This window comes from Chelonoidis abingdonii, chromosome 14 (genome assembly GCF_003597395.2).
Source record: "Chelonoidis abingdonii isolate Lonesome George chromosome 14, CheloAbing_2.0, whole genome shotgun sequence".
NCBI classification, from domain to species: Eukaryota; Metazoa; Chordata; order Testudines; family Testudinidae; genus Chelonoidis; species Chelonoidis abingdonii.
In genome coordinates, this window is record NC_133782.1 from 38,099,769 (window position 1) to 38,119,763 (window position 19,995).

A 19,995-nucleotide genomic window follows, 5' to 3' on the forward strand; every position below is an offset into this window, starting at 1 on the left:
GTAACCTTAATAATATTCTTTTAATGTAGCTTGTGCGGGTGATTTCCTCAGTTTTTACAAAAGCGAACTGGAAAAAAAAAAAACCCCACAGAGAAATCCCCTCATGTGGCATCATACTGACACCCACATGGCTTCTCAGCAGGGCTGAAATCACTTGATCCACCACACAGAGCTGCAGAATAACTGGTAGCAATAGTAGGTTGTCATCCTCTATGTGGTCCTGCACTCGAGGGGAACAAGCGTCAGTTGCACAGCTGTTTGTTCCTGTGCCAGTGCCTCGTCTGCACACGATCTCCTCACCCCAGCACCTCCTGGCTCCCAGCCCCTTCACCCCAATCTCCCACTTTCCATTTCTCTCCCTGGCTTCCAATCCCAGGCTCCTTGTCCAGCCAGACCCAGTGTCCTCTGAGATCAGATGAAATGATTTATGGCCCTCTTCTGGCCTAAAACTCCCCCACCCCAGCAGCTCCCAGCCCCACTGTCTCTTCTTAGCTCCCGACCTCCTTCCCCAGACAGCCCCAGGCCCCTTTTCTCAGCTCCTCATGCCATACTCTGCTCACCTCCAAGCGGTGCCCCTTCCTCTGCCCTCCCAGACTGCTCATTCCCCTAGCGTTAACTCCCCCACCCAATTTTCTCCCCTCTTCATTCAAATCAGGCAGCTTCGGTCTCCTGGGCCCGGCAGGGGGGTACTGAAAGCAGAAGTGAGACAGGAGCTCTTGTCCTCAGCATGATCTTGGCCCCGAGCTGCACCTGCAGAGAAAGCCCTGCTGAGCCTCGGGTAGGGAGCGGATCTTCAGCGGCTCTTAGCTGCCAAATTCCCAAGTTCTTGCTCGGAAGCAAGGGGCACTGGGGCTGCTGCAAGAAAAGTTCGCCGGACATGCACATGGGCAAAACAGTGGATTTTTCACTGGCCTCGCTCTCCGTAACAGCTGGACTTATTCGGCTCCAACTTTCCAGGAAAAAGAATTAGTCTGAGGCAGACACCTGGCGTGGGAAATGTCAGCCCGAGTTCAGCAAGATTATCAGAAAACGGGCTTATAATGGGAGTTGCCCGGCAATCAGTAGGCTGACTAATGGCCCTGCCTATATTAAAACTATAGGGAATTCCCCCTACACACACACACCCCTCACTCTCTACTCTGCAGTCACAATCCCCCTTTCAGCATCTCCCCACCCAGGCTCTGGCACACCCTGGGGAAGGATGATCTTCCCGGGGAAGCCAGTTCTAGTCTCTCCGGAAGCTGCGGTTTCCTGGCACTGATCTTGGGTAACAGGAAGTACATACACACACGAAGCTGAGACCACAGCACAGTGGGGGCCTGGAGGTTGGGGGGTGGGCGGCCTTCAAGGAAGAGGGATTAAAGGGGGAGAGGGGGGACTATCCTTAGCTGGCTCCCCCAGCCCCTCACTGAGGGGGATCATGTTATTCCGAGCTCTCCCCGTACCCCCATATCGTCTTGCCCATCCTGACTCACCCAGCTCTTCCGGGGTGTCATTCCCCTCTGAACCCCACCCACCTCAAACCAGCCCCCTTCCATGCCTCCTGCAGGTGGGGTTCATCGCCCTCTGAGCCCCNGCCCCCCACCCTTCACTTGTCCCATCGTGAAAGACTGAGTCCAGGCATCAAGTCATGACATGAGTGGATGAACGCAAAGCCATCAGTCTCCTGTGCCAGCTCCCCGAGTGGTGGAGAGGAGGTACTGCAGCGGGACGGAGGGAGACCAGCCCTCTGTAGGTCCAGGTCCAGGGTGGGGCGAGCCCTCAGCTGAGCATGGGGGCCTGCAGGCCACAGCGGGACAGGTCGGTGCAGACGTAGTAGGTCCGTAACTGGCCTTTGCCCTTGACCTTGATAACCCCGCGGAGGTAGCAGGTGTAACCCAGGGTCTCCAGGGCCCTGGCTGTCTCCTCTGTGACCTGGGGGGAGGAGTAAAGGAGAAAATTAACCTTGTAATTTCAGCAGCCCTCTTAGCTCCCTGGTTGGGGGGATTCTGGTGCTGCAAGCTTCCCACAGCGATGCCATGGTCCGTGAGTAGTCGTGACAGGTAGGGCCTAGGTGAGGTGGAGGACCACACTTCCACCCTGCTCCCCCCACTTTCTTCCCTCCAGTGTGAGCTGTGAGCTCCCTCACTGCATGCCCAGCGAGGGACCCAAGTGCTGTGAGCTTCCCCACAACAGTGTTGCCAACTCCACATAGCAGGAAGTCCCCAGACAAACCCTGAAATGTCGCTAGATGTAGATGTCCAAGCACTCAAAAGGGGTCAAAAATGTCACCAAACAGAATTTCCAGAGAATTCAAGAGAGAATTCCACACACACACAAATCACATAAAGGTGAGTATAGTCACAAAATCATTCACAAGCAGCTCAATAGTGTTAATCAAATCCATTCCGTGCTCTTAAATCATAGATTAGTAGGGTTGGAAGGGACCTCAGGAGATCATCTAGTTCAAGCCCCTGCTCAAAGCAGGACCAATCCCCAAATTGGGCCCTCAAGGATTGAACTCACAAACCTGGGTTTAGTAGGCCAATGCTCAAACCACTGAGCTATCCCTCTCTGACTGTGCTCTGCCATGCCCCAGAAGCAGTGACACCAGTACACTGCCATCATCAGGAGGGCGCCCTCTGCTCATGGGGAAGGAAACGGCAGCCCTCTGCTCATTGGGAAGGGTGCTCTGTACACGGCAGCCCAGGTTGGCTGGGGTGGGTTCATTTCGGCTGAGCCTCGTCTTGCCAGCCTGGATCTGAGCCGACAGGTTAGTGAACGGGAGAGCCCAGAACCAGGGGGGAAGAGGACATTCGCCTGACCTGAGCTCAGTGCTGCAGGGAGCCAAGACAGTAGATTTAAAAACAAAAGTCTGCTAGGCAGACCCCTTCCCCCCGCTGGCAGGGTTTCATTTCTGAAAATAGCTGGGCAGCTAGCCCCAGGTCATGCCAGGGGAAGGAGTAAAGAGGAACCAGAATCAAGCTAGTTCCACTTTTGATCCTGTAGTAAGGTCTTCAACCCTGAAGGCAACGGTGCTCCCCCGCCCCATTGGGGCACATGGCCCCATCTCATCCCACCCCATCTTCCATCCATGTGGCTCTCTTCACTGGCTAACCTGCCTCTCCCAACGCTGCTCACTTCATTAGCCGGCTTCCTCTGCACCCCAGATAGCGCTACCTACCACGGAGCAATGGGTACAAACAGGGCCTGGCTAATGTGCTGCTCTCACCAAAGTGCACCTGGCTTTAGCAAAGTATTTAATTAGCCTCCACAAACTGCTTTTCCTTGCCTGCAGATTATAGTGATCTCAGCCCAAGAAGCCCTGGAATGTGATTCCTTCCGAGGACGTGCTCAGTTGAGACATGATGACATTGATTTATGGATTTTATTAACACTGTTGAGCTGCTTGTGAATGATTTTGTGACTATACACATTGGTGACGTCTTTCTGTGAACGCCGCTGCATTTGGCAGTGAAAGTCACTAGATTTGTCACTGGTCACGTTGACACTTATTTTCTCGCTAGGGAAACCAAAACGTCACTAAATCTGGTGACAAAGTCGCTAAGCTGGCAACACGGCATCATTCCTCATACCTGGATCTTCCCCAGCACCCCGGTGCTCTCCATGCGACTCGCCACATTCACCGTGTTTCCCCAAATGTCATACTGAGGTTTCTGGGCTCCAATCACACCAGCCACCACGGGGCCATGGTTTATACCTGGAAAGGTGGGAGAGAGGTAGGAGGATGGAGGACACAGCTAGTAAGATATGTGCAGGGCGAGCCCATGTGAACATTTCATAAGAGCTTCAAAAATGACCTGCCATGACAAAGTTCGTTGGAACAGGCCTGAAATCCCAGCACTGAACATCAACGTCCCAGCTCAGCACCCCCAGAATTCCAGCACCCAGTGTTGAAATCCTGACACCTAAATACCAAACACTTTCCCCCAAATCCCTACATTGCTCCTCCCCAATCCTAATCACATATCCCCAAATCAGTCATCGGAGCAGGGTCAGCACTGGTCATTGCACATGTGGTCAAGTGGGTGGGGGTCATCGCTGGAAATTGGGGAAGCAGGGCCAGTCGGGTGAGGTCAACATTGGCCATAGTTGGTGTGCCCAACCTGCAAGGCCAACGCTGGCCGGTGGCCATGGCCAACCAGCAGGCCCAAAATTGGCTGTCAGCCATGGCCAACCAGCAGGGTCAACAATGCTGGCCACATCCAATGGACAGCAAAGGTTGTAGAGCCTGGGGGTGATTGTTCCTGCACCGAGGTTGGAGGGAACTCACCCACACGGAGTTTGAAGGTGTTGAAGGAGTGTTTGTTGATGATATCCAGCTTGGCTATCAGGGCCACCGCGAACTCCACCATGATGCCCAGGTGGGTGTAGCTCCTCTCGGCATCCTGAAGGGTAAACCCATCACCACCACCATGGGAGAGGAGGAAAATCCACCAATCACAACCAGGGAACCAATGTCTAACCCCACCACAACCAATGAGAAAGCAGCCAACCCACCATCAGGGCATATCTCCAGGACATGAGCAAAGGTCTGAGATAGATGGGACTCAGGGTAAGCTCAGGAACTGTCACCCAGTCCCAAGGGGTTCTGGGAAACTGGGGAACACTTGGCTGGAGCTCCAGCAAGGAGGGAGAAAGGAGGTACCTGCTGGTTGTCCTGGCCAGAGGTGGCATTTAATCCTGTAGCTGCCATGTAGGTGCTGCCAATGGTCTTGATCTTCTCCACACCACTGAATTTTGGCTTTGAGAGCAGCTGCAGAATTATAAATAGCCAAGTCATTGGTCCATTCAGCCCCATCTCACTCCCCCTACTTCCCCTGGATTGGATCCTCAACCCAACCAGCTCTATTGAAACAGCAGCCCTCTGCCACAGATCGGTCCCATGACCCATTAACGACGTGCTGAGATGCTGCCCGCTTTCCAGTGCCCAGATCTCATCTGAGCCCCCCTCAGACCTCATCAAAATCTGCAATGATCTCATTGAGCAGCCGCAGACACTCCAGCCCTTCATGGTTGACGTTGGACTCGGAATAGAACTCCTTGAAGTCGGGGATGGAGGCGAAGAGGACACAGACACAGTCATAGGATTGATGGTAAAGGTCCTGGATGGGAGGGTGGGCGGGAGAGAGAGACAGCACGTCACTTTCTGATAACTTCACACAGGGCGTGGACATGGCAAATAGACGCAAATCAAACCACAGCTAAAACCCACCTACCACAGCCAACACTACCACCAACCAAACCCAGCCACCCCCAACCAACACAGACCTCGCCAAACCTGTCCAACCACCACAATCATCCCCAGCCAATATAGCCCACCAACTCCAACCATCATCCCTGGCCAATATACCCATCCAGCCAGGGCCGGCTTCAGGGGTTTTGCCGCCCCAAGGAGCCAAAAAAAAAAAAAAAAGCCGCGATCACAATTGCGATCTGCAGCAATTCAGCGGGAGGTGAATTGCCGCCAAATACCTGAAAGTGCCGCCCCACTCCCAAGTTGCCGCCCCAAGCACCTGCTTGGTAAGCTGGTGCCTGGAGCCAGCCCTGCACTCAGCCGACCCAACCACCACAACCCTAACCCTAACCCTGTCCAACCACCACAATCATCCCCAGCCAATATAGCCCACCAACTCCAACCATCATCCCTGGCCAATATACCCATCCAGCCAGGGCCGGCTTCAGGGGTTTTGCCGCCCCAAGGAGCCAAAAAAAAAAAAAAAAGCCGCGATCACAATTGCGATCTGCAGCAATTCAGCGGGAGGTGAATTGCCGCCAAATACCTGAAAGTGCCGCCCCACTCCCAAGTTGCCGCCCCAAGCACCTGCTTGGTAAGCTGGTGCCTGGAGCCAGCCCTGCACTCAGCCGACCCAACCACCACAACCCTAACCCTAACCCTGTCCAACCACCACAATCAGTACACCTAGTATAGCCCACCAACTCCAACCATCATCCCCAGCCAATATACCCATCCAGCCAGGGCTGGCTCCAGGGGTTTTGCTGCCCCAAGGAGACAAACAAACAAACAAACAAAAAGCTGCGATCGCAATCGTGATCTGCGGCAATTCAGTGGGCGGTCCTTCGCTCAGAGCAGGAGTGAGGGACCCTCCGCCGAATTGCCGCCGAATACTTGAAAGTGCCACCCCACTCCCGAGTTGCCACCCCAAGCACCTGCTTGGTAAGCTGGTGCCTGGAGCCAGCCCTGCACCCAGCCGACCCAACCACCACAATCAATACAGCCACCCAAGCCAGCCAGATCCCACCACAATCAGCCAACTCCAAACAGCACAGCCATACAAACCCAGCCCCTCCCAAACCACACTCCCACAGTCCAGTATAGTCCCCACCTCCAACCAACACAGCTATCCAAACCCAACCAATGTATTGATCAGCACAGCCAATCAAAGCCAAACATCCCCAACTAACACAGCCATCACACAGCTACCCAACCACCCCAGTCAACACAACCCACCACAGTCAGCCAACTTCAGCAACACACCTCTCACCACAGCCAGCCAAACCCAAACACCCCCAACTAACACAGTGCACCATAGCCAACCAAACGTCAGTGAAATCCAACCAGCCCCCAATCAACACAACCCACAAAACCCAGACAACCCACCCATCACTAAACTCAACCACCACCCAACCAGCCCCAGCTCCACCACATCCCAAAGCTGTGATTCGGTAGCTCAAACTCATTCAAGTTAGACCAGATGCAGAGAAGGGTTGCAAGGATGATCGGGGGAATGGAGAGCCAGTCTGACAAGAGGAAAAAGAGGCTGACTGCTCTCTGTAAATACGTCGGGGGAAACACCAGGGAGGGGGAAGAGCTCATGAAACTAGAGGACAAAGCTGACACGAGAATAAATGGGATAAACTAACCATGGAGCAACTGAGGCTGGAGAAGATAAGAAGGTTTCTGACCATCAGACAAAGGAGGTTCTGAAAGAGCCTCTAATAGGAGTGGTGGCGGTGGGAAAACCGTACGTAGAGTGAAGATGGTGCTCAATAGGGAAGACGGGGCTCTCTGAGGTAGCAGGACCCGCCTTTGGTGACCCAGGAGGCCTTTTCCCATCCTACAGTCCTAAATCCCAATGATTTCAATGGAAACTGAGTGTCCATATCTTGGCAATCATAGTAAACTTATATGGACACACACCATGTCAGGATCTCAGGAATGAGACCCAGGCATCCAGGAGAGTTCTCCTACGGGCCCTGCTGTTCTCAGCAACACAGGTGAGGGAGTAGCATGGGGAATGGGACCCAGACATTCACAGTGACATCCCTATGGGACCCACAGCTCTCAGCCCCAGGGAGACAGGACCAGGATGGGGAAGGCAGAGGTCACAGATTCTTTCCCCTCTCAATGCGTAACTGGCCAGATGCATTCCAGGGTATTTTTCACCTTCCTCTGAAGTACCAGGGATTGGCCACAGCTGCAAATAGGACATTGGATGGGGTGGACCAGGGCTCTGAGGTGGTTCAGAGAACCATCTGTCTAGATGCCTGGCTGGTCAGTCTGGAGCACATGCTCTGGGTCACCAGATTTGTGGTAGGGAAGGAACCTCCGCCCAGGTCAGATTGGCAAGGATTTGGGGTGAGTTTCCACCTTCCTCTGAGGCATGGAGTGTGGGACGCCTCCTGGGATCACCTGGGCTTGTGTCACCGAATAAATTCCTGGTGTTGCAGGGTCCTCGGGCATCGGTAGCACCTCAGTCTCTTCAGTGGCCACAACAGTTTAGCCTCCCAAGGACTGAAACGCTTTGGTCTAACCCAAGCTGGGCTCAGTACAGGGGTCAGACTATCTAACCTAACAGTCCCTTCTGGCATTAAACTCTGGGAAACTCTATGAATCATTAGCCTACTTCCTTCTGGCTGCAGTCCCCATCTTGGTCATCGGGTGGCAGCATTGGAGAGTTGAATAGTGGCAGTCCGAAATTCCCCCGTTAAAGGGGAGGCACACAGCCAGGCTGACCTCATTACGCCGGTTCTGGCCGATGAATTGCTGAGCCACGTCGGCCGGGAGCACATTCTCCAGCAGGACACGGTTCAGGTTCTCCATGGTCTCGATCTCCTCACGCTCCTTCTTGAACTTCTTCTTCCACAAGAAGTCAAGACGGCAATAATACTCATTCTTCAAGAGAGACACAGGGGCCCGGCCCATCAGGACCCCCAAGGCCTGGAAAGGGGCGGTTCTCACCCTAGTGGGCTCTGCACTTCCCAGCATCCAGTAGGGAGCAACTGGGATGGGACCCAGGCATCCAGGATGGCATGCAGCTCCCAGCACCTGGTGGGAGAACCTGGGACAAGGAATGCGACCCAGGCCCCTGGGATGGAAGTGCAGGGCACTCGCCTGTACGGGCACTGCACTTCCCGCACCCAGGGAGAGAGTGGGACCCAGGTGTCCGGGACAGCAGCACAGGACACTTTCTTCTAGGGGGCTTGAACCAACCACAACAGACGGATGCGACACTGGACCCAGGTCTCCTGGATAGCAGTACAAGTTGCTCACCCCCAGGGGCGCTGTAGCAGGACAGACTAGGATGGAGAAGGGCACCCAGGGGAGGTCCCCAGTGGGCCCTGCAGCTCTCATCCCCACAGGGGGTGGAACTGGGAGGGGGAATGGGACCCAGGTATCTGGGATGGCAGCGCCCCACCCTAGGGGGCCCTGTGACTCACTTGTCTAGCCAGGGCCAGCAGGGTGAAGAAGAAGACAAAGAGGGAAACGGCTCCCATCAGCTTGGGTTCCTTCAGGACCCCCGGCCTGCGGACAGGAGAGAGACCAGGCAGCAGAGAGAGAGTTGCCAGCTTTCTAATTGTTGAGTGCCCCATGTCCCGCCTCTTCCCTCGAGGTCCTGACCCTGCTCCGCGTGTTTCCCCGAGACCCCGCCCATACCCCTACGAGCTTCTTCCCCCAGGGCCCTGCCCACTTCTCTGCCTCTTCCCCCCAAGGCCCTGCCCCCTGCTCGCTCCTCTCTCCCCTGCACTTCCTCCACCGCCTCCCCTCCCTGGGCTCCCTCTGCTCCGTGGAGCCTGCCTGCCTGCTCACAAGCCACAGGAGGCGGCCCTGGCCGAGCAGGGGCTGGCACGGGTTGAGGACCTGGCGCCTCCCCTCCCTGCCGCCCGCCAGGGCTAACCGGACTTGTAGAGTCCGGTCAGTACATCTTTCCGGTAGAAAACTGGGCATCTGGTAACCCTAAGCGGAGAGCAGACCTGGGCCTGGCTCGGACCTGCTAGGGGACTGTGTTGTGTTTGAGTGGGAGACTTCTGGGGTCTGCTGGGGCAGGTGCTAAGCAGGGGGCGCGCTACCCTGGCGGTCAGCGCTGGCTCCAGTGAGACACTAGGGGGCACTGTGCTGCAGGGAGCAGGGGGGTGGAGACTCAGTACAGGGCGCTCTCCCCCAGCAGTCAGTGCTGGCACTAGGGGGCGCTGTGCTGCAGGGACCCAGGTGGGCATTCAGCAGGGGGCGCTCTCCCCGCACAGTCAGTGCTGGCACTAGGGGGCGCTGTGCTGCAGGGAGCAGGGGGTGGAGACTCAGTACAGGGCGCTCTCCCTGCACAGTCAGTGCTGGCACTAGGGGGCGCTGTGCTGCAGGGACCCAGGCAGGGGCTCAGCAGGGGGCGCTCTCCCCGCACAGTCAGTGCTGGCACTAGGGGGCGCTGTGCTGCACGGAGCAGGGGGTGGAGACTCAGTACAGGGCGCTCTCCCTGCACAGTCAGTGCTGGCACTAGGGGGCGCTGTGCTGCAGGGACCCAGGCAGGGGCTCAGCACGGGGCGCTCTCCCCGCACAGTCAGTGCTGGCACTAGGGGGCGCTGTGCTGCAGGGACCCAGGCAGGGGCTCAGCAGGGGGCGCTCTCCTCGCACAGTCAGTGCTGGCACTAGGGGGCGCTGTGCTGCAGGGACCCGGGCAGGGGCTCAGCAGGGGGCGCTCTCCCCGCACAGTCAGTGCTGGCACTAGGGGGTGCTGTGCTGCAAGGACCCAGGCAGGGGCTCAGCAGGGGGCGCTCTCCCCGCACAGTCAGTGCTAGCACTAGGGGGCGCTGTGCTGCACGGAGCAGGGGGGTGGAGACTCAGTACAGGGCGCTCTCCCCCAGCAGTCAGTGCTGGCACTAGGGGGCGCTGTGCTGCAGGGACCCAGGTGGGCATTCAGCAGGGGGCGCTCTCCCCGCACAGTCAGTGCTGGCACTAGGGGGTGCTGTGCTGCAAGGACCCAGGCAGGGGCTCAGCAGGGGGCGCTCTCCCCGCACAGGCAGTGCTGGCACTAGGGGGCGCTGCAGGGGCACCTCCCCTACGGTTACCTGAGGATGGTCTGGTTGGGGTAGAGGTGCCCGACGTAGCAGTCGGAGAGCCAGGCGTGGCTGTGGAGGAAGAGGACATTGTAGATCACCAGGCAAAGCGTCAGCATCAGGAGCTTGAGTTCAAAATTCATGTGGAGGAAGAGTGAGCAGGAGAGGAGTCCCAGGATGCAACAGTAAACGTAGTACTGGGGAGGCAAGGGGGTGGGGCATGTGGGGAAGGGCCCCCTCCTGCCCACTGAGCTCCCCCCTGCCATCACACAGCCCTCGATACCCCCTCCCGCCCCCTGAGCTTCCCCCTGCCACACAACAGCCCCTCGTATACCCCCTACCTGCCCCACTCTGAGCTGTCCCCCCTGCCATCACACAGCCCTCGGGATTCCCCCCTCCCGTGCCCCCTGAGCTCCCGCCTACCATCACAGCAGCCCTCGATACCCCCTCCCTGCGCCCCTGAGCTCCCTCCCTGCATCACCACATCCCCTCGACTACCCGCCTAACCTGCCCCCTTGAGGCTACGCCCCTGCCATCAGCATAGGCCCTCGTAACCCCCCTCCCTGCCCTAACTCCCATACACACCCATAACATAGCCCCTCGTACCCCTCCCTGCCCCCTGAGCTCCCCCCCTGCCTCACCACAGCCCCTCGTACCCTCCCTGTTCCCCCTGAGCTCCCCCCGCCATCGCACAGCCCTAGTTACCCTCCCTTGCACCTGAGCTCCCCCCGCCATCACACAGCCCCCCCGATACCCCCTCCCGTTGCCCCCTGAGCTCCTCCGCCCCATCACACAGCCCTTAGATTACCCCTCCCTGTCTCCTTGAGAACTCCCCCGCCATTCACACAGCCCTCGGATACCCCCTTCCCTGCCCCCTGAGCTTCCCCCTGCCATCACACAGCCTAAGTACCCCCTCCCTTGCCCCCCTGAGCTCCCCCCTGCCCATCACACAGCCCTAGATTACCCCAGCCATCACCCAGCCACTCGATGACCACCTCCCGGTTCCCTGAGCTCCCGCCCTGCCATCACACAGCCCACAGGACCCCCCAGCATCACACAGCCCTAGATACCTCTCCCTGCCCCTGAGCTCCCCCGCCATCGCACTCGCCCCTAGGATACCGCCTCTCCCTGGCACCCTGAGCTCCCCCCCGCAACACACAGCCCAGATACCCCCCCCCTGCCATTCACAAGCCCCTCGATACCCCCTCCTGCAGCCTGAGCGGTCCCCCTCTCGCCATCACACAGCCCCAACTACCCCCTCCCTGATCCCCTGAGTTACCCCTGCCCCCGCACAGGCCCGCTAGATACACCCCCCAGCTCTACACACCAGCCCAAAAACTACCCCTTCCCGTGCCTCCTGAGCTACCCCCTGCCCATCACACAGCCCGAATGCTTACCCCCCCGCAGCCTCGATCTACCCCCTCCCTTGCACCCTGACCTATCCGCCTGCCCAACACGCCCTGAGCCCTCCCCCCACCACAGCCCCTAACTACCCCCTTCTGCCACCCTTGAGCTACTCCTCCTGCCCCGCACAGCCCCTAGGTGACCCCTCACTGAATCGCTTGGCTACCTCCCCCCACACTGCCCGCTAACTACTCCCCACCCAACACAGCCCGTGTCTACCCTCTCGCTTGCACACCTGAAGCTACCCCCCAACCCACACAACCCTGCTACCCCTCGCTGCACAGAGCTACCCCCCCCCACCACACAGCCCCTAGCTTCCCCTCGCTGGCACCATTGAGCTACCCCCCACCCACACAGCCGCCTAGCTACCCCCTCGCTGCACCATGAGCTACCCTCTGCCATCACACAGCCCCTACGATACCCCCTCCCTGCCCCCCTGAGCTCCCCCCTGCCATCACATACCCCTAGATACCCCCTCCCTGCCCACTGAGCTCCCCTCCTCCATCGCACAGCCCCTAGATACCCGCCTTCCCTGCCCCCTGAGCTTACCCCCCTGCCATCACACAGCCCTAGAAAACGCACCCTCCTGCAGCCTGAGCTCCCCCCCGCCATCATCACAGCCCCTCGATACTCCCTCCCTTGTCACCTGAGTCTACTCCCCTGCCCCACACTATTTCCCCTGCCCCACACTACCCTAGATATCCCCCAGCCCTACACACAGCCCCATACTACCCCTTTCCCTGCCCCTGAGCTCCCCCTGCCATCACACAGCCCCGAGCTACCCCCGCACCTCGATTCTACCCCTCCCTGCAAGCCTGCACATTCCCCTGCCCACACGCCCTGAGCCATCCCCCCCCCCGACAGCCCCTTAACTACCCCCTCCCTGCACCTGAGGCTACCCCTGCTGCTCAACCAGCACGCCCAGCTACCCCGTCTCTGCCCCCTGAGCTACCACCCCTGCCGCACAGCCCCTAGCTGACCCTCCCAGCATTTCCTGAGTACCCCCCCACCCACACTGCCCCTAACTCCCCCACCCACACAGCCCTATCTTACCCTCGCTGACCTGAGCTACCCCCCCACCCACCACGAGCCCCTAACTACCCCCTCCGCTGCGCCATTGAGCTACCCCCTTAACCACACTCCAGCCTAGCTACCCCCTTCGCTGCCACCCTGAGCTCCCCCACCCACATCCTGTACCCCCCGTCAGAGCTACCCCCACACAGCCTAGCTACCCTTTCAATGAGCTACACCACCCATTACCCCACCACACAGCCCTACTACCCCCTCTCTGCCACTATGAGTACCCCCCACACACACTTGCCCCTTATTACCCCCCCACCCACACAGCCCTAGCTACCCTTGCTGCCACCTTTTGCAGGCTACCCCCCCCCACACTGCCCCTATAAATTACCCCCCCACCCACACAGCCCCTAGCTACCCCCTCGCTGCACCATGAGCTACCCCCTCACCCACACAGCCCGTAGCTACCCCCTCCCTGCACCTGGAACTGTTTTCAAACTTTTTGAGCTGAGCCCCCCACCTTTCAGTTATAATTTTTGGTTGCACCCCCCACCCCTACCCCAAACACCGGGGTGGCCTGCAGAGGTGGATCGGGGGTGGAGGTGGCGCTCCCTTCCCAGACCCTGCCAGGGAGCTGGCTGGAGCCCCACTGGCCCCTGCCCCCCACCATCCAAACAGAAGTCAAACAACACCTATGCCTGAGCCCCCCCTCCCCAAGAGTCCCCCCTCCCCCACTGGGCCCTGGAGTTTTTATAACATGTAATGGGGGGCTCATAACATTGAGAGCGGCTGCTTAGGGGACTGTGACCCTAGGAGGCAGTGGGGGCGGGTGCCCCAATACGACCACAGGGGAGCAGTGAAAGGGGAGCCCCCAAACGCAGCCCACTCCCCCCAAAATCACCTCCCACACTGACCCCCCAAAATCCCCATTGTACCCCCAGCATAAACCCCTTAATATCTCCCCCACACTACCCCAATTCACCAGCTTCCCCCAGCCTGACCCCCCCAAAATCACCCATACACTGACCCCAAATTCCTCATTTCCCCACAGCCTGACCCCCAACGTAACGGCCACACTGACCCTCCAATCCCCTCTGAACCACAGACACCCTCAACCCCCCTCCCATCACCCCCATTTCTACCCCTTGGAACCAATACCCCAAATCCACCAAGGCGGGGGAAGAAGAATGAGCATCACAATTTGGGGTTGACTGATTCAGAGTGGGAGGGGTCTGTGGGCCTGGCAAGGAGCCCATCCCTCATTGCCTCCCCCAAAGATGTTCCTGCCCCCCCCCGACATTGTAAGGGGCAGGAAGGGGCTACACCTTACCGCTCCACCGTCTTGGACTGATTCAGGGACCCCAGGGAGCTCTCCTGTGGGGAGAAAAGGGAGGGGGGTCAGATTGACGGGGTGTTGCGTGGCCTCGAACGGGGGGACTCAGGGAAAGGCAGCTCTCACTTGGGGGGGGCTGCGCTACCCCTTTAAAGCTTGGCACTGCCCCCTAGTGGTGTGTGAAGGAACTGAGAACTGGGGCGCCATTGGTTAAATAGCGTGTGCGGGTATGGTGTGAGAGAGCTCAGCAGGGGGCGCTTTGCTGCAGGGGTGGGACGGAGGGAACTCACTGGGGCCGTTGCTGCAGGGGTTGGCACGAGGGCTCGCCGGGGGCGCCGTGCCGCCGAAGGAGGACTGGGGTGTGGAGGGAGCTGAGGGGGGCGCTGTGCGCAGGTGGTGGCACCGCGGGGCTCGCAGGGCGCTGTGCTGCAGGTGGCACCGAGGGGCTGCTGTGGGGCGCTGTGCCGCAGAGAGTGGCTTGGGTGGGAGGGCTCGTCAGTGGGGCGCTGTTGCTGCAGGGGTGGCACTGAGGAGCTCGCCGGGCGGCCCGTGCTGACAGAGTAGGGCTGGGGTGCGGGGGAGCGGCTCGCGGGGGCGCTGTGCTGCAGGGGTGGCACGAGGGGTCGTCGTGGGGCGCCGTTGCCGCAGAGAGTAGGGCTGGTGTTGCGGAGGGGGCTCGCCCGGGGGCTTGTGGCTGCAGGGTGACCGAGGGCTCGGCGGGGGGGCCCGTGCGTGCAGGGGGTGGCCCACCGAGGCTCGGCAGGGGGCGCTTGTGCGCAAGAGATAGGCTGGGGTGCGGAGGGCTCGGCAGGGGGGCGCCTGCTCAGGGGCGCACCGCGGGGCTTGGACGGCGCTGTGCTGCAGGGGTGGCACCGAGGGCTCGCCAGGGGGCCGTGCCGCACAGAGTAGGCTTGGGGTCGCGAGGGCTCGAGGGCGCTGTGCTGCAGGGCGCGTCACGAGGCGGCTCCGGGCGCCGTGCCCGATCTCTCTCTGTCGACAGAGAGAGATCGGGCACGGCGCCCGGAGCCGCCTCGTGACGCGCCCTGCAGCACAGCGCCCTCGAGCCCTCGCGACCCCAAGCCTACTCTGTGCGGCACGGCCCCCTGGCGAGCCCTCGGTGCCACCTGCCTGCAGCACAGCGCCGCTGCCAAGCCCCCGGTGCGCCCTGAGCACGGCGCCCCCCATCCCGAGCCCCCTCCGCACCCCAGCCCTAACTCTTGAGTCTGCGACACAGCGCCCCCTGCCGAGCCCTCGGTGGGCCACCCCCTGCAGCACGGGCCCCCCGCGCCGAGCCCTCGGTCACCCTGCAGCACACAGCACCCCGTGCGAGCCCCTCGCAACACCAGCCCTGACATCTCTGCGGGCAACGGCGCTCCCACGACGACGCCGCAATCGTGCACCTCCTGCAGCACAGCGCCCCCCTAGCGAGCCGCCTCCCCGCACCCCAGCCCTACTCTGGTGCAGCACGGGCCGCCCGGCGAGACTCCTCAGTGCCACCCCTGCAGCACAGGCGCCCCCTCGCCCGAGCCCCTCCCGGACCCCACCCTAATCCGCGGCCACGCCACGCGCCTCCCCTACTCTGCGGCACAGCGCCCCCAGCGAGCCCCCTCGGTGCCACCTGCAGACACAGCGCCCCTGCGAGCCCCGCGGTGCCACCCCTGCGCACATGCGCCCCCCTCCAGCTCCTCCACACCCCAGTACTCTCGCGCGCTGCCCTGCCGAGCCTGGGCACCCGAGCGCGCCCCCGCGCTCCAGCCAGTCCTCTCGGCACGCGGACCATCGGCAACCCCCGCAGCACGGCCCCCAGTGAGTTCCCTCCAGTCCCACCCCTGCAGCAAAGCGCCCCCTGCTGAGCTCTCTCACACCATGTGGCACCGAGGGGCTCGCCGGGGGGCGCCGTGCCGCACAGAGTAGGGCTGGGGTGCGGAGGGGGCTCGGCAGGGCTCACTCCATGTCAAACGTCTCCCCCTGCTGGACACACCGAATGGTTGTTCCTGGTGAATCCTGGCTGATCAGCTGGGATGGTGTCGAGGTGCTTGAGGTTGGCAAAGGGCTTGGCGGCCCCCCAGGACTCCAAGTAGCGGGTCATACGGACCGACGCCCTCATCTTCGGGCCCTCCCCGGGCACTGGGGACAGGGCGTTGGCGCAGCTTTCCGCTCCCGCCTGGTGCCGTGGAGAACAACAGAAGAGCCAGAGAGAGCGAGACGCTCACCCCCTGTCCCATTTCCTGCCCTCCTCGAAGCAACCAGTCCCCATCCGGGGCCCAGATGGGAACCAGCACCCTCTAGAGGGGACAGGCCTGGTGTCCCATTCCCTGCCCCCCTGAGCCAGCCCATCCTCCATCCTAGGGGCTGGATGGGAACCAGCGCCCCCTAGAGGGGAAAGGCAAGGCCCCCATCCCATCCCCCCCCCCACCATTAACCCTTTGCACGCTGAACCTTTGCATCAGCACTAGATAAGTGTCCTGTCGGCACCATAAACTCACCCAGGGGTCAATGACCAGGAAAGTCTTCACTTTGTTCTCCTTCAGGAAGGGGTCACGCTGCCAGCGACAGGTTTCCTCCACAGCATAGACCCCCCCCAGGTGAGACAAGGTGGCCTCTGTTATATGCACCCTCCTGTGGAAGAGAAGCCATGCAATTCCTCTAAGCACCAGTAGGGGGCAGCCTGCCACACAAATGTGCAATTCCTCTGTGCACCAGTAGGGGGCAGCCCATCACAAAATGGTGCAATTCCTCTGTGCACCGGTAGGGGGCAGACCGCCACAAAATGGTGCAATTCCTCTGTGCACCGGTAGGGGGCAGCCCTCCACACACACATATGCAGGCTGTGATGTTCCAAGCTGATGCCCCATTTCTCCTGGGGAGGTTTTGAAAATTCCAGGCATAATTCCTTCTTTCCCCTGCAGGGGGCAGCACCCTCCCCCACTTGCAGAGACGCAGGATAGTCCTTCCATCACCAAGAGAGGGCAGAAGCACAACGACATATAATTCCTCCATGTGCCACTTGGGGGCAGTGCCACATGGATATGCGTTCCTCCAGGAACCGTTAGGTGTCAGCACAACATAACACAAGACACTACGTGGACTTTCTCCATTCCTCGTAAGGGGGCAGCACAAGACAACATACACAGATATGCAGTTCCTCTGTTCACCATAAGGGGCAGCATTAAACACAAACACACGCACATGCTCTATGGAGTACCTCCACGCACCATCCAGTGGTGGCACAACACACACAAACACACGAGTTGCATCATGCACCATTGGGTGCACCCCCACGCCCGTCTCTCACCCTGGCACTCCTCCAGCCTCCATGTGGTTAGCCAGCGTCACATCGTGGGACCAGACATCGTACTGCCACTTCTGGAGCCCTATGACCCCGCACAGCACATTCCCCGAGTGCACCCCGACCCGCATGTTGATGTCCACACCGGTGGCATCCCGTAGCTTCCTGGGGGAGGACAAGAGGTGGGGGACGCAGCCCATTAGAGCAGGCTCTGAAGCCCGTCATGGCAACCCAAGGCTGGGCCACCTGCGTTGAGTACTCCCAGAGGTGTGGATCTCCCTTGGCAGCTGTCCGCACTCACTTGATAGCATGGCACATGTCCAGACCCATCTTGACACAGTTGCGTGCGTGGTTGGGGAGCGAGACTGGCAGGCCCGAGACACAGTAGTAGCAGTCACCCAAGATCTTGATGCGCATGCACTCATTGTCCTAGAGAGAGAGAGGGAAGAGAGGGTCTGTCCTTCGTGGCAAGGCCATTCTGCTCCTCTTCTCCCATATTCAGAGTTCAAGGTGAGAAGCGACTATAGGATAACCCAGTCTGACCTCGTGTGTACCCAGGAATTTTCACCCAGTTCCCCCTGTAGTGACCCAGTCACTTGGGTTTGGCCAAAACAGAGTGACCTCCAGCCTCGATCTGGAGCCTTCAAGGGATGGGGAAGCCCCTCACCACCTCCCTTTGGAATTTGTTCCATTGGTTATTCACCTCCACTCTTAGAAATTCAGACCTTATTTCCAATTTGAATTTCTCCATCATTAACTTCCAGCCATGAGTTCTCGTTCCTTCTCTGGTAGATTAAACAGACCTTTAATGCCCAGCATTTTCTCCCCAGAGAGCTCCTCGCACATCTCTCAGTCTTCTTGACAAGCTCAACAGAACAAGCTCTTTAAGTCTCACACATTTTCTCCAGCCCCCAAATTATTTTTGTGGATCTTCTCTACCCCTGCTCCAAGCTCCCAATGTCCTTTGTAAGAGGCAGCACCAGAACTGGATGGGGTGTCCCAGTGGCGCTCTCCCCAGTGAGGCAAAAATCACCTCCGCTCGCCGCTCTGCCTCTATATGTCCAAGGATCACAGTTGCACATTTTGCCCCAGCATTGCACTGGGAGCTCATGTTGAGTTGCTGGTCTGCTCCGCCAGCGCTCACGAGAGAGAGAGAGATAAATGCCAGGTGAGGGAGAGATGTTATTGACATTCAGGACCAAAGCTGACACAAGAACAAATGGATCTAAACTGTCGACCAACAAGGTTAGGCTTGAAATTAGATGAAGATTTCTCACCATCAGAGGAGTGAAGGTCTGAAACAGCCTTCTAAGGGGAGCAGTGGGGAAAAGAAACCTAACTGGCTTCAAGACTGAGCTGGATAAGTTTCTGGAGGGGATGGTCTGATGAGGTTGCGTCCAATGGCACACGGCCTCATCCATGTCAGCTACGAGCAATATCTCTAATGTGCGGAGATGGGGAGGGCTCTGAGCCACTACAGAGACGTGCAGGAGGTCAGACTAGATGATCAATGGTCCCTTCTGGCCTTCAGAGCTATGAGTCTATGACAGAGATATGAAATCCCTCCCTCCTGCAACCTCTGGCCGATCCACGGAGATCTGGACTTTGGGCAGGGGAGAGGGGGTCCCCTGAAGGCCCCCAGGAGAAAGTAGGAAGTCTTTGGGCTGGAGGGGGCATGGGGTCCCTAAAGGGTCTCAGTTTGAGACAGTGGGTCTCTGTAAGGCAGGAGTCCCCATCTCCTCCTGCCGGGAGAGAGCAGAAGGGTTCCCATGGGGGTGCAAGAGCACCCTGTGGAGTGAAAGGGGGTAGAGATGGCACAGAAGGGGGCTGATCTCTGGGATGGTGTAGGAGGTGGATCCCTGGGGAGTTCGGTGGGTGTCTCTGGAGGTGCTGGGGGTCCCACAGGATGCAGGAGGGGGTCCCCAGTGGTGTGGAGGGGTCCCAGGGAGGTGCCAGGGGCAGGGGCCTCCAGATGAGGGGTGCAGAGATGCAGGGAACTTCTGGGAGGCTGGAGGGGTGTTTTTTGGGGAGCAGGAGGGGAGATCTGGCTGTCTTACCTTGGCAATCTGGTCAAACTTGCCGAAAAGCTCGTTGAGCATCAGGACCAGCTCTTTCGGGGAGCACTCACTGGCCAGCCTTGTGAACCCCACGATGTCGGCGTACAAGATGCTGTGGGAGCGGTTAGGAAGAGGGGAGACAGCATCAAGGTCCTGGGCGCAGTGGTGAGAGTCGGGGAGACACCCCCTAACCCTGCTCCATCGCCTTGGCAGCCCTCAGAAAATGGGGTGCTTATAAAGGGGGATCATGGGTTCACAACACTCACCCCCCCTGCTCCCTGCTGCCCCCTCGTAGCGTGAGGTGTGGATGGGGGTTCAGTACCTGACGTTCTTGTGGTGCTTGACGTAGAGGTTGTGGAAATTATTTGCGCTTTCCTGCCGCCCCCCGTCCCGCAGCCGCTCGATGATCTCGGCCTTCATCTCCATGGCGATGTACGCGGGCAGGATGGAGAGAAGGAGGTGCTCCTGGGGGGGAGGGAGGGTGTAGAGAGTGAGTGAGAGGCGGTGGGGATGGATGGGTGTTTATGGGGATGCATGGATATGGGGATGGGGTTGGATGGATAGATGTGTATATGGATGGATGGATGGACTGGGTGGGAGGG

General features: G+C 59.4%; 1 protein-coding gene across 1 annotated transcript in view; it reads right to left on the reverse strand.

Moving 5' to 3' along the window:
* Positions 1-1,747: 1,747 nt before the first annotated feature.
* Positions 1,748-19,995, reverse strand: part of ADCY4 (adenylate cyclase 4) — a 20,440-nt gene continuing 2,192 nt past the window's right edge. Inside the window, exons 3-18 of the mRNA XM_032804665.2 lie at positions 19,716-19,858; positions 19,394-19,505; positions 17,638-17,765; positions 17,343-17,501; positions 16,534-16,666; positions 16,029-16,211; positions 14,045-14,088; positions 13,274-13,370; positions 10,303-10,487; positions 8,683-8,767; positions 7,979-8,137; positions 4,959-5,105; positions 4,649-4,756; positions 4,274-4,388; positions 3,576-3,700; positions 1,748-1,914 (exon numbers count right to left, since the gene is read on the reverse strand). Of these exons, the coding sequence (XP_032660556.1) occupies positions 1,762-1,914; positions 3,576-3,700; positions 4,274-4,388; positions 4,649-4,756; positions 4,959-5,105; positions 7,979-8,137; positions 8,683-8,767; positions 10,303-10,487; positions 13,274-13,370; positions 14,045-14,088; positions 16,029-16,211; positions 16,534-16,666; positions 17,343-17,501; positions 17,638-17,765; positions 19,394-19,505; positions 19,716-19,858 (2,076 nt within the window). The 3' untranslated portion in view covers positions 1,748-1,761. The remainder of the gene's footprint in view (positions 1,915-3,575; positions 3,701-4,273; positions 4,389-4,648; positions 4,757-4,958; positions 5,106-7,978; positions 8,138-8,682; positions 8,768-10,302; positions 10,488-13,273; positions 13,371-14,044; positions 14,089-16,028; positions 16,212-16,533; positions 16,667-17,342; positions 17,502-17,637; positions 17,766-19,393; positions 19,506-19,715; positions 19,859-19,995) is intronic.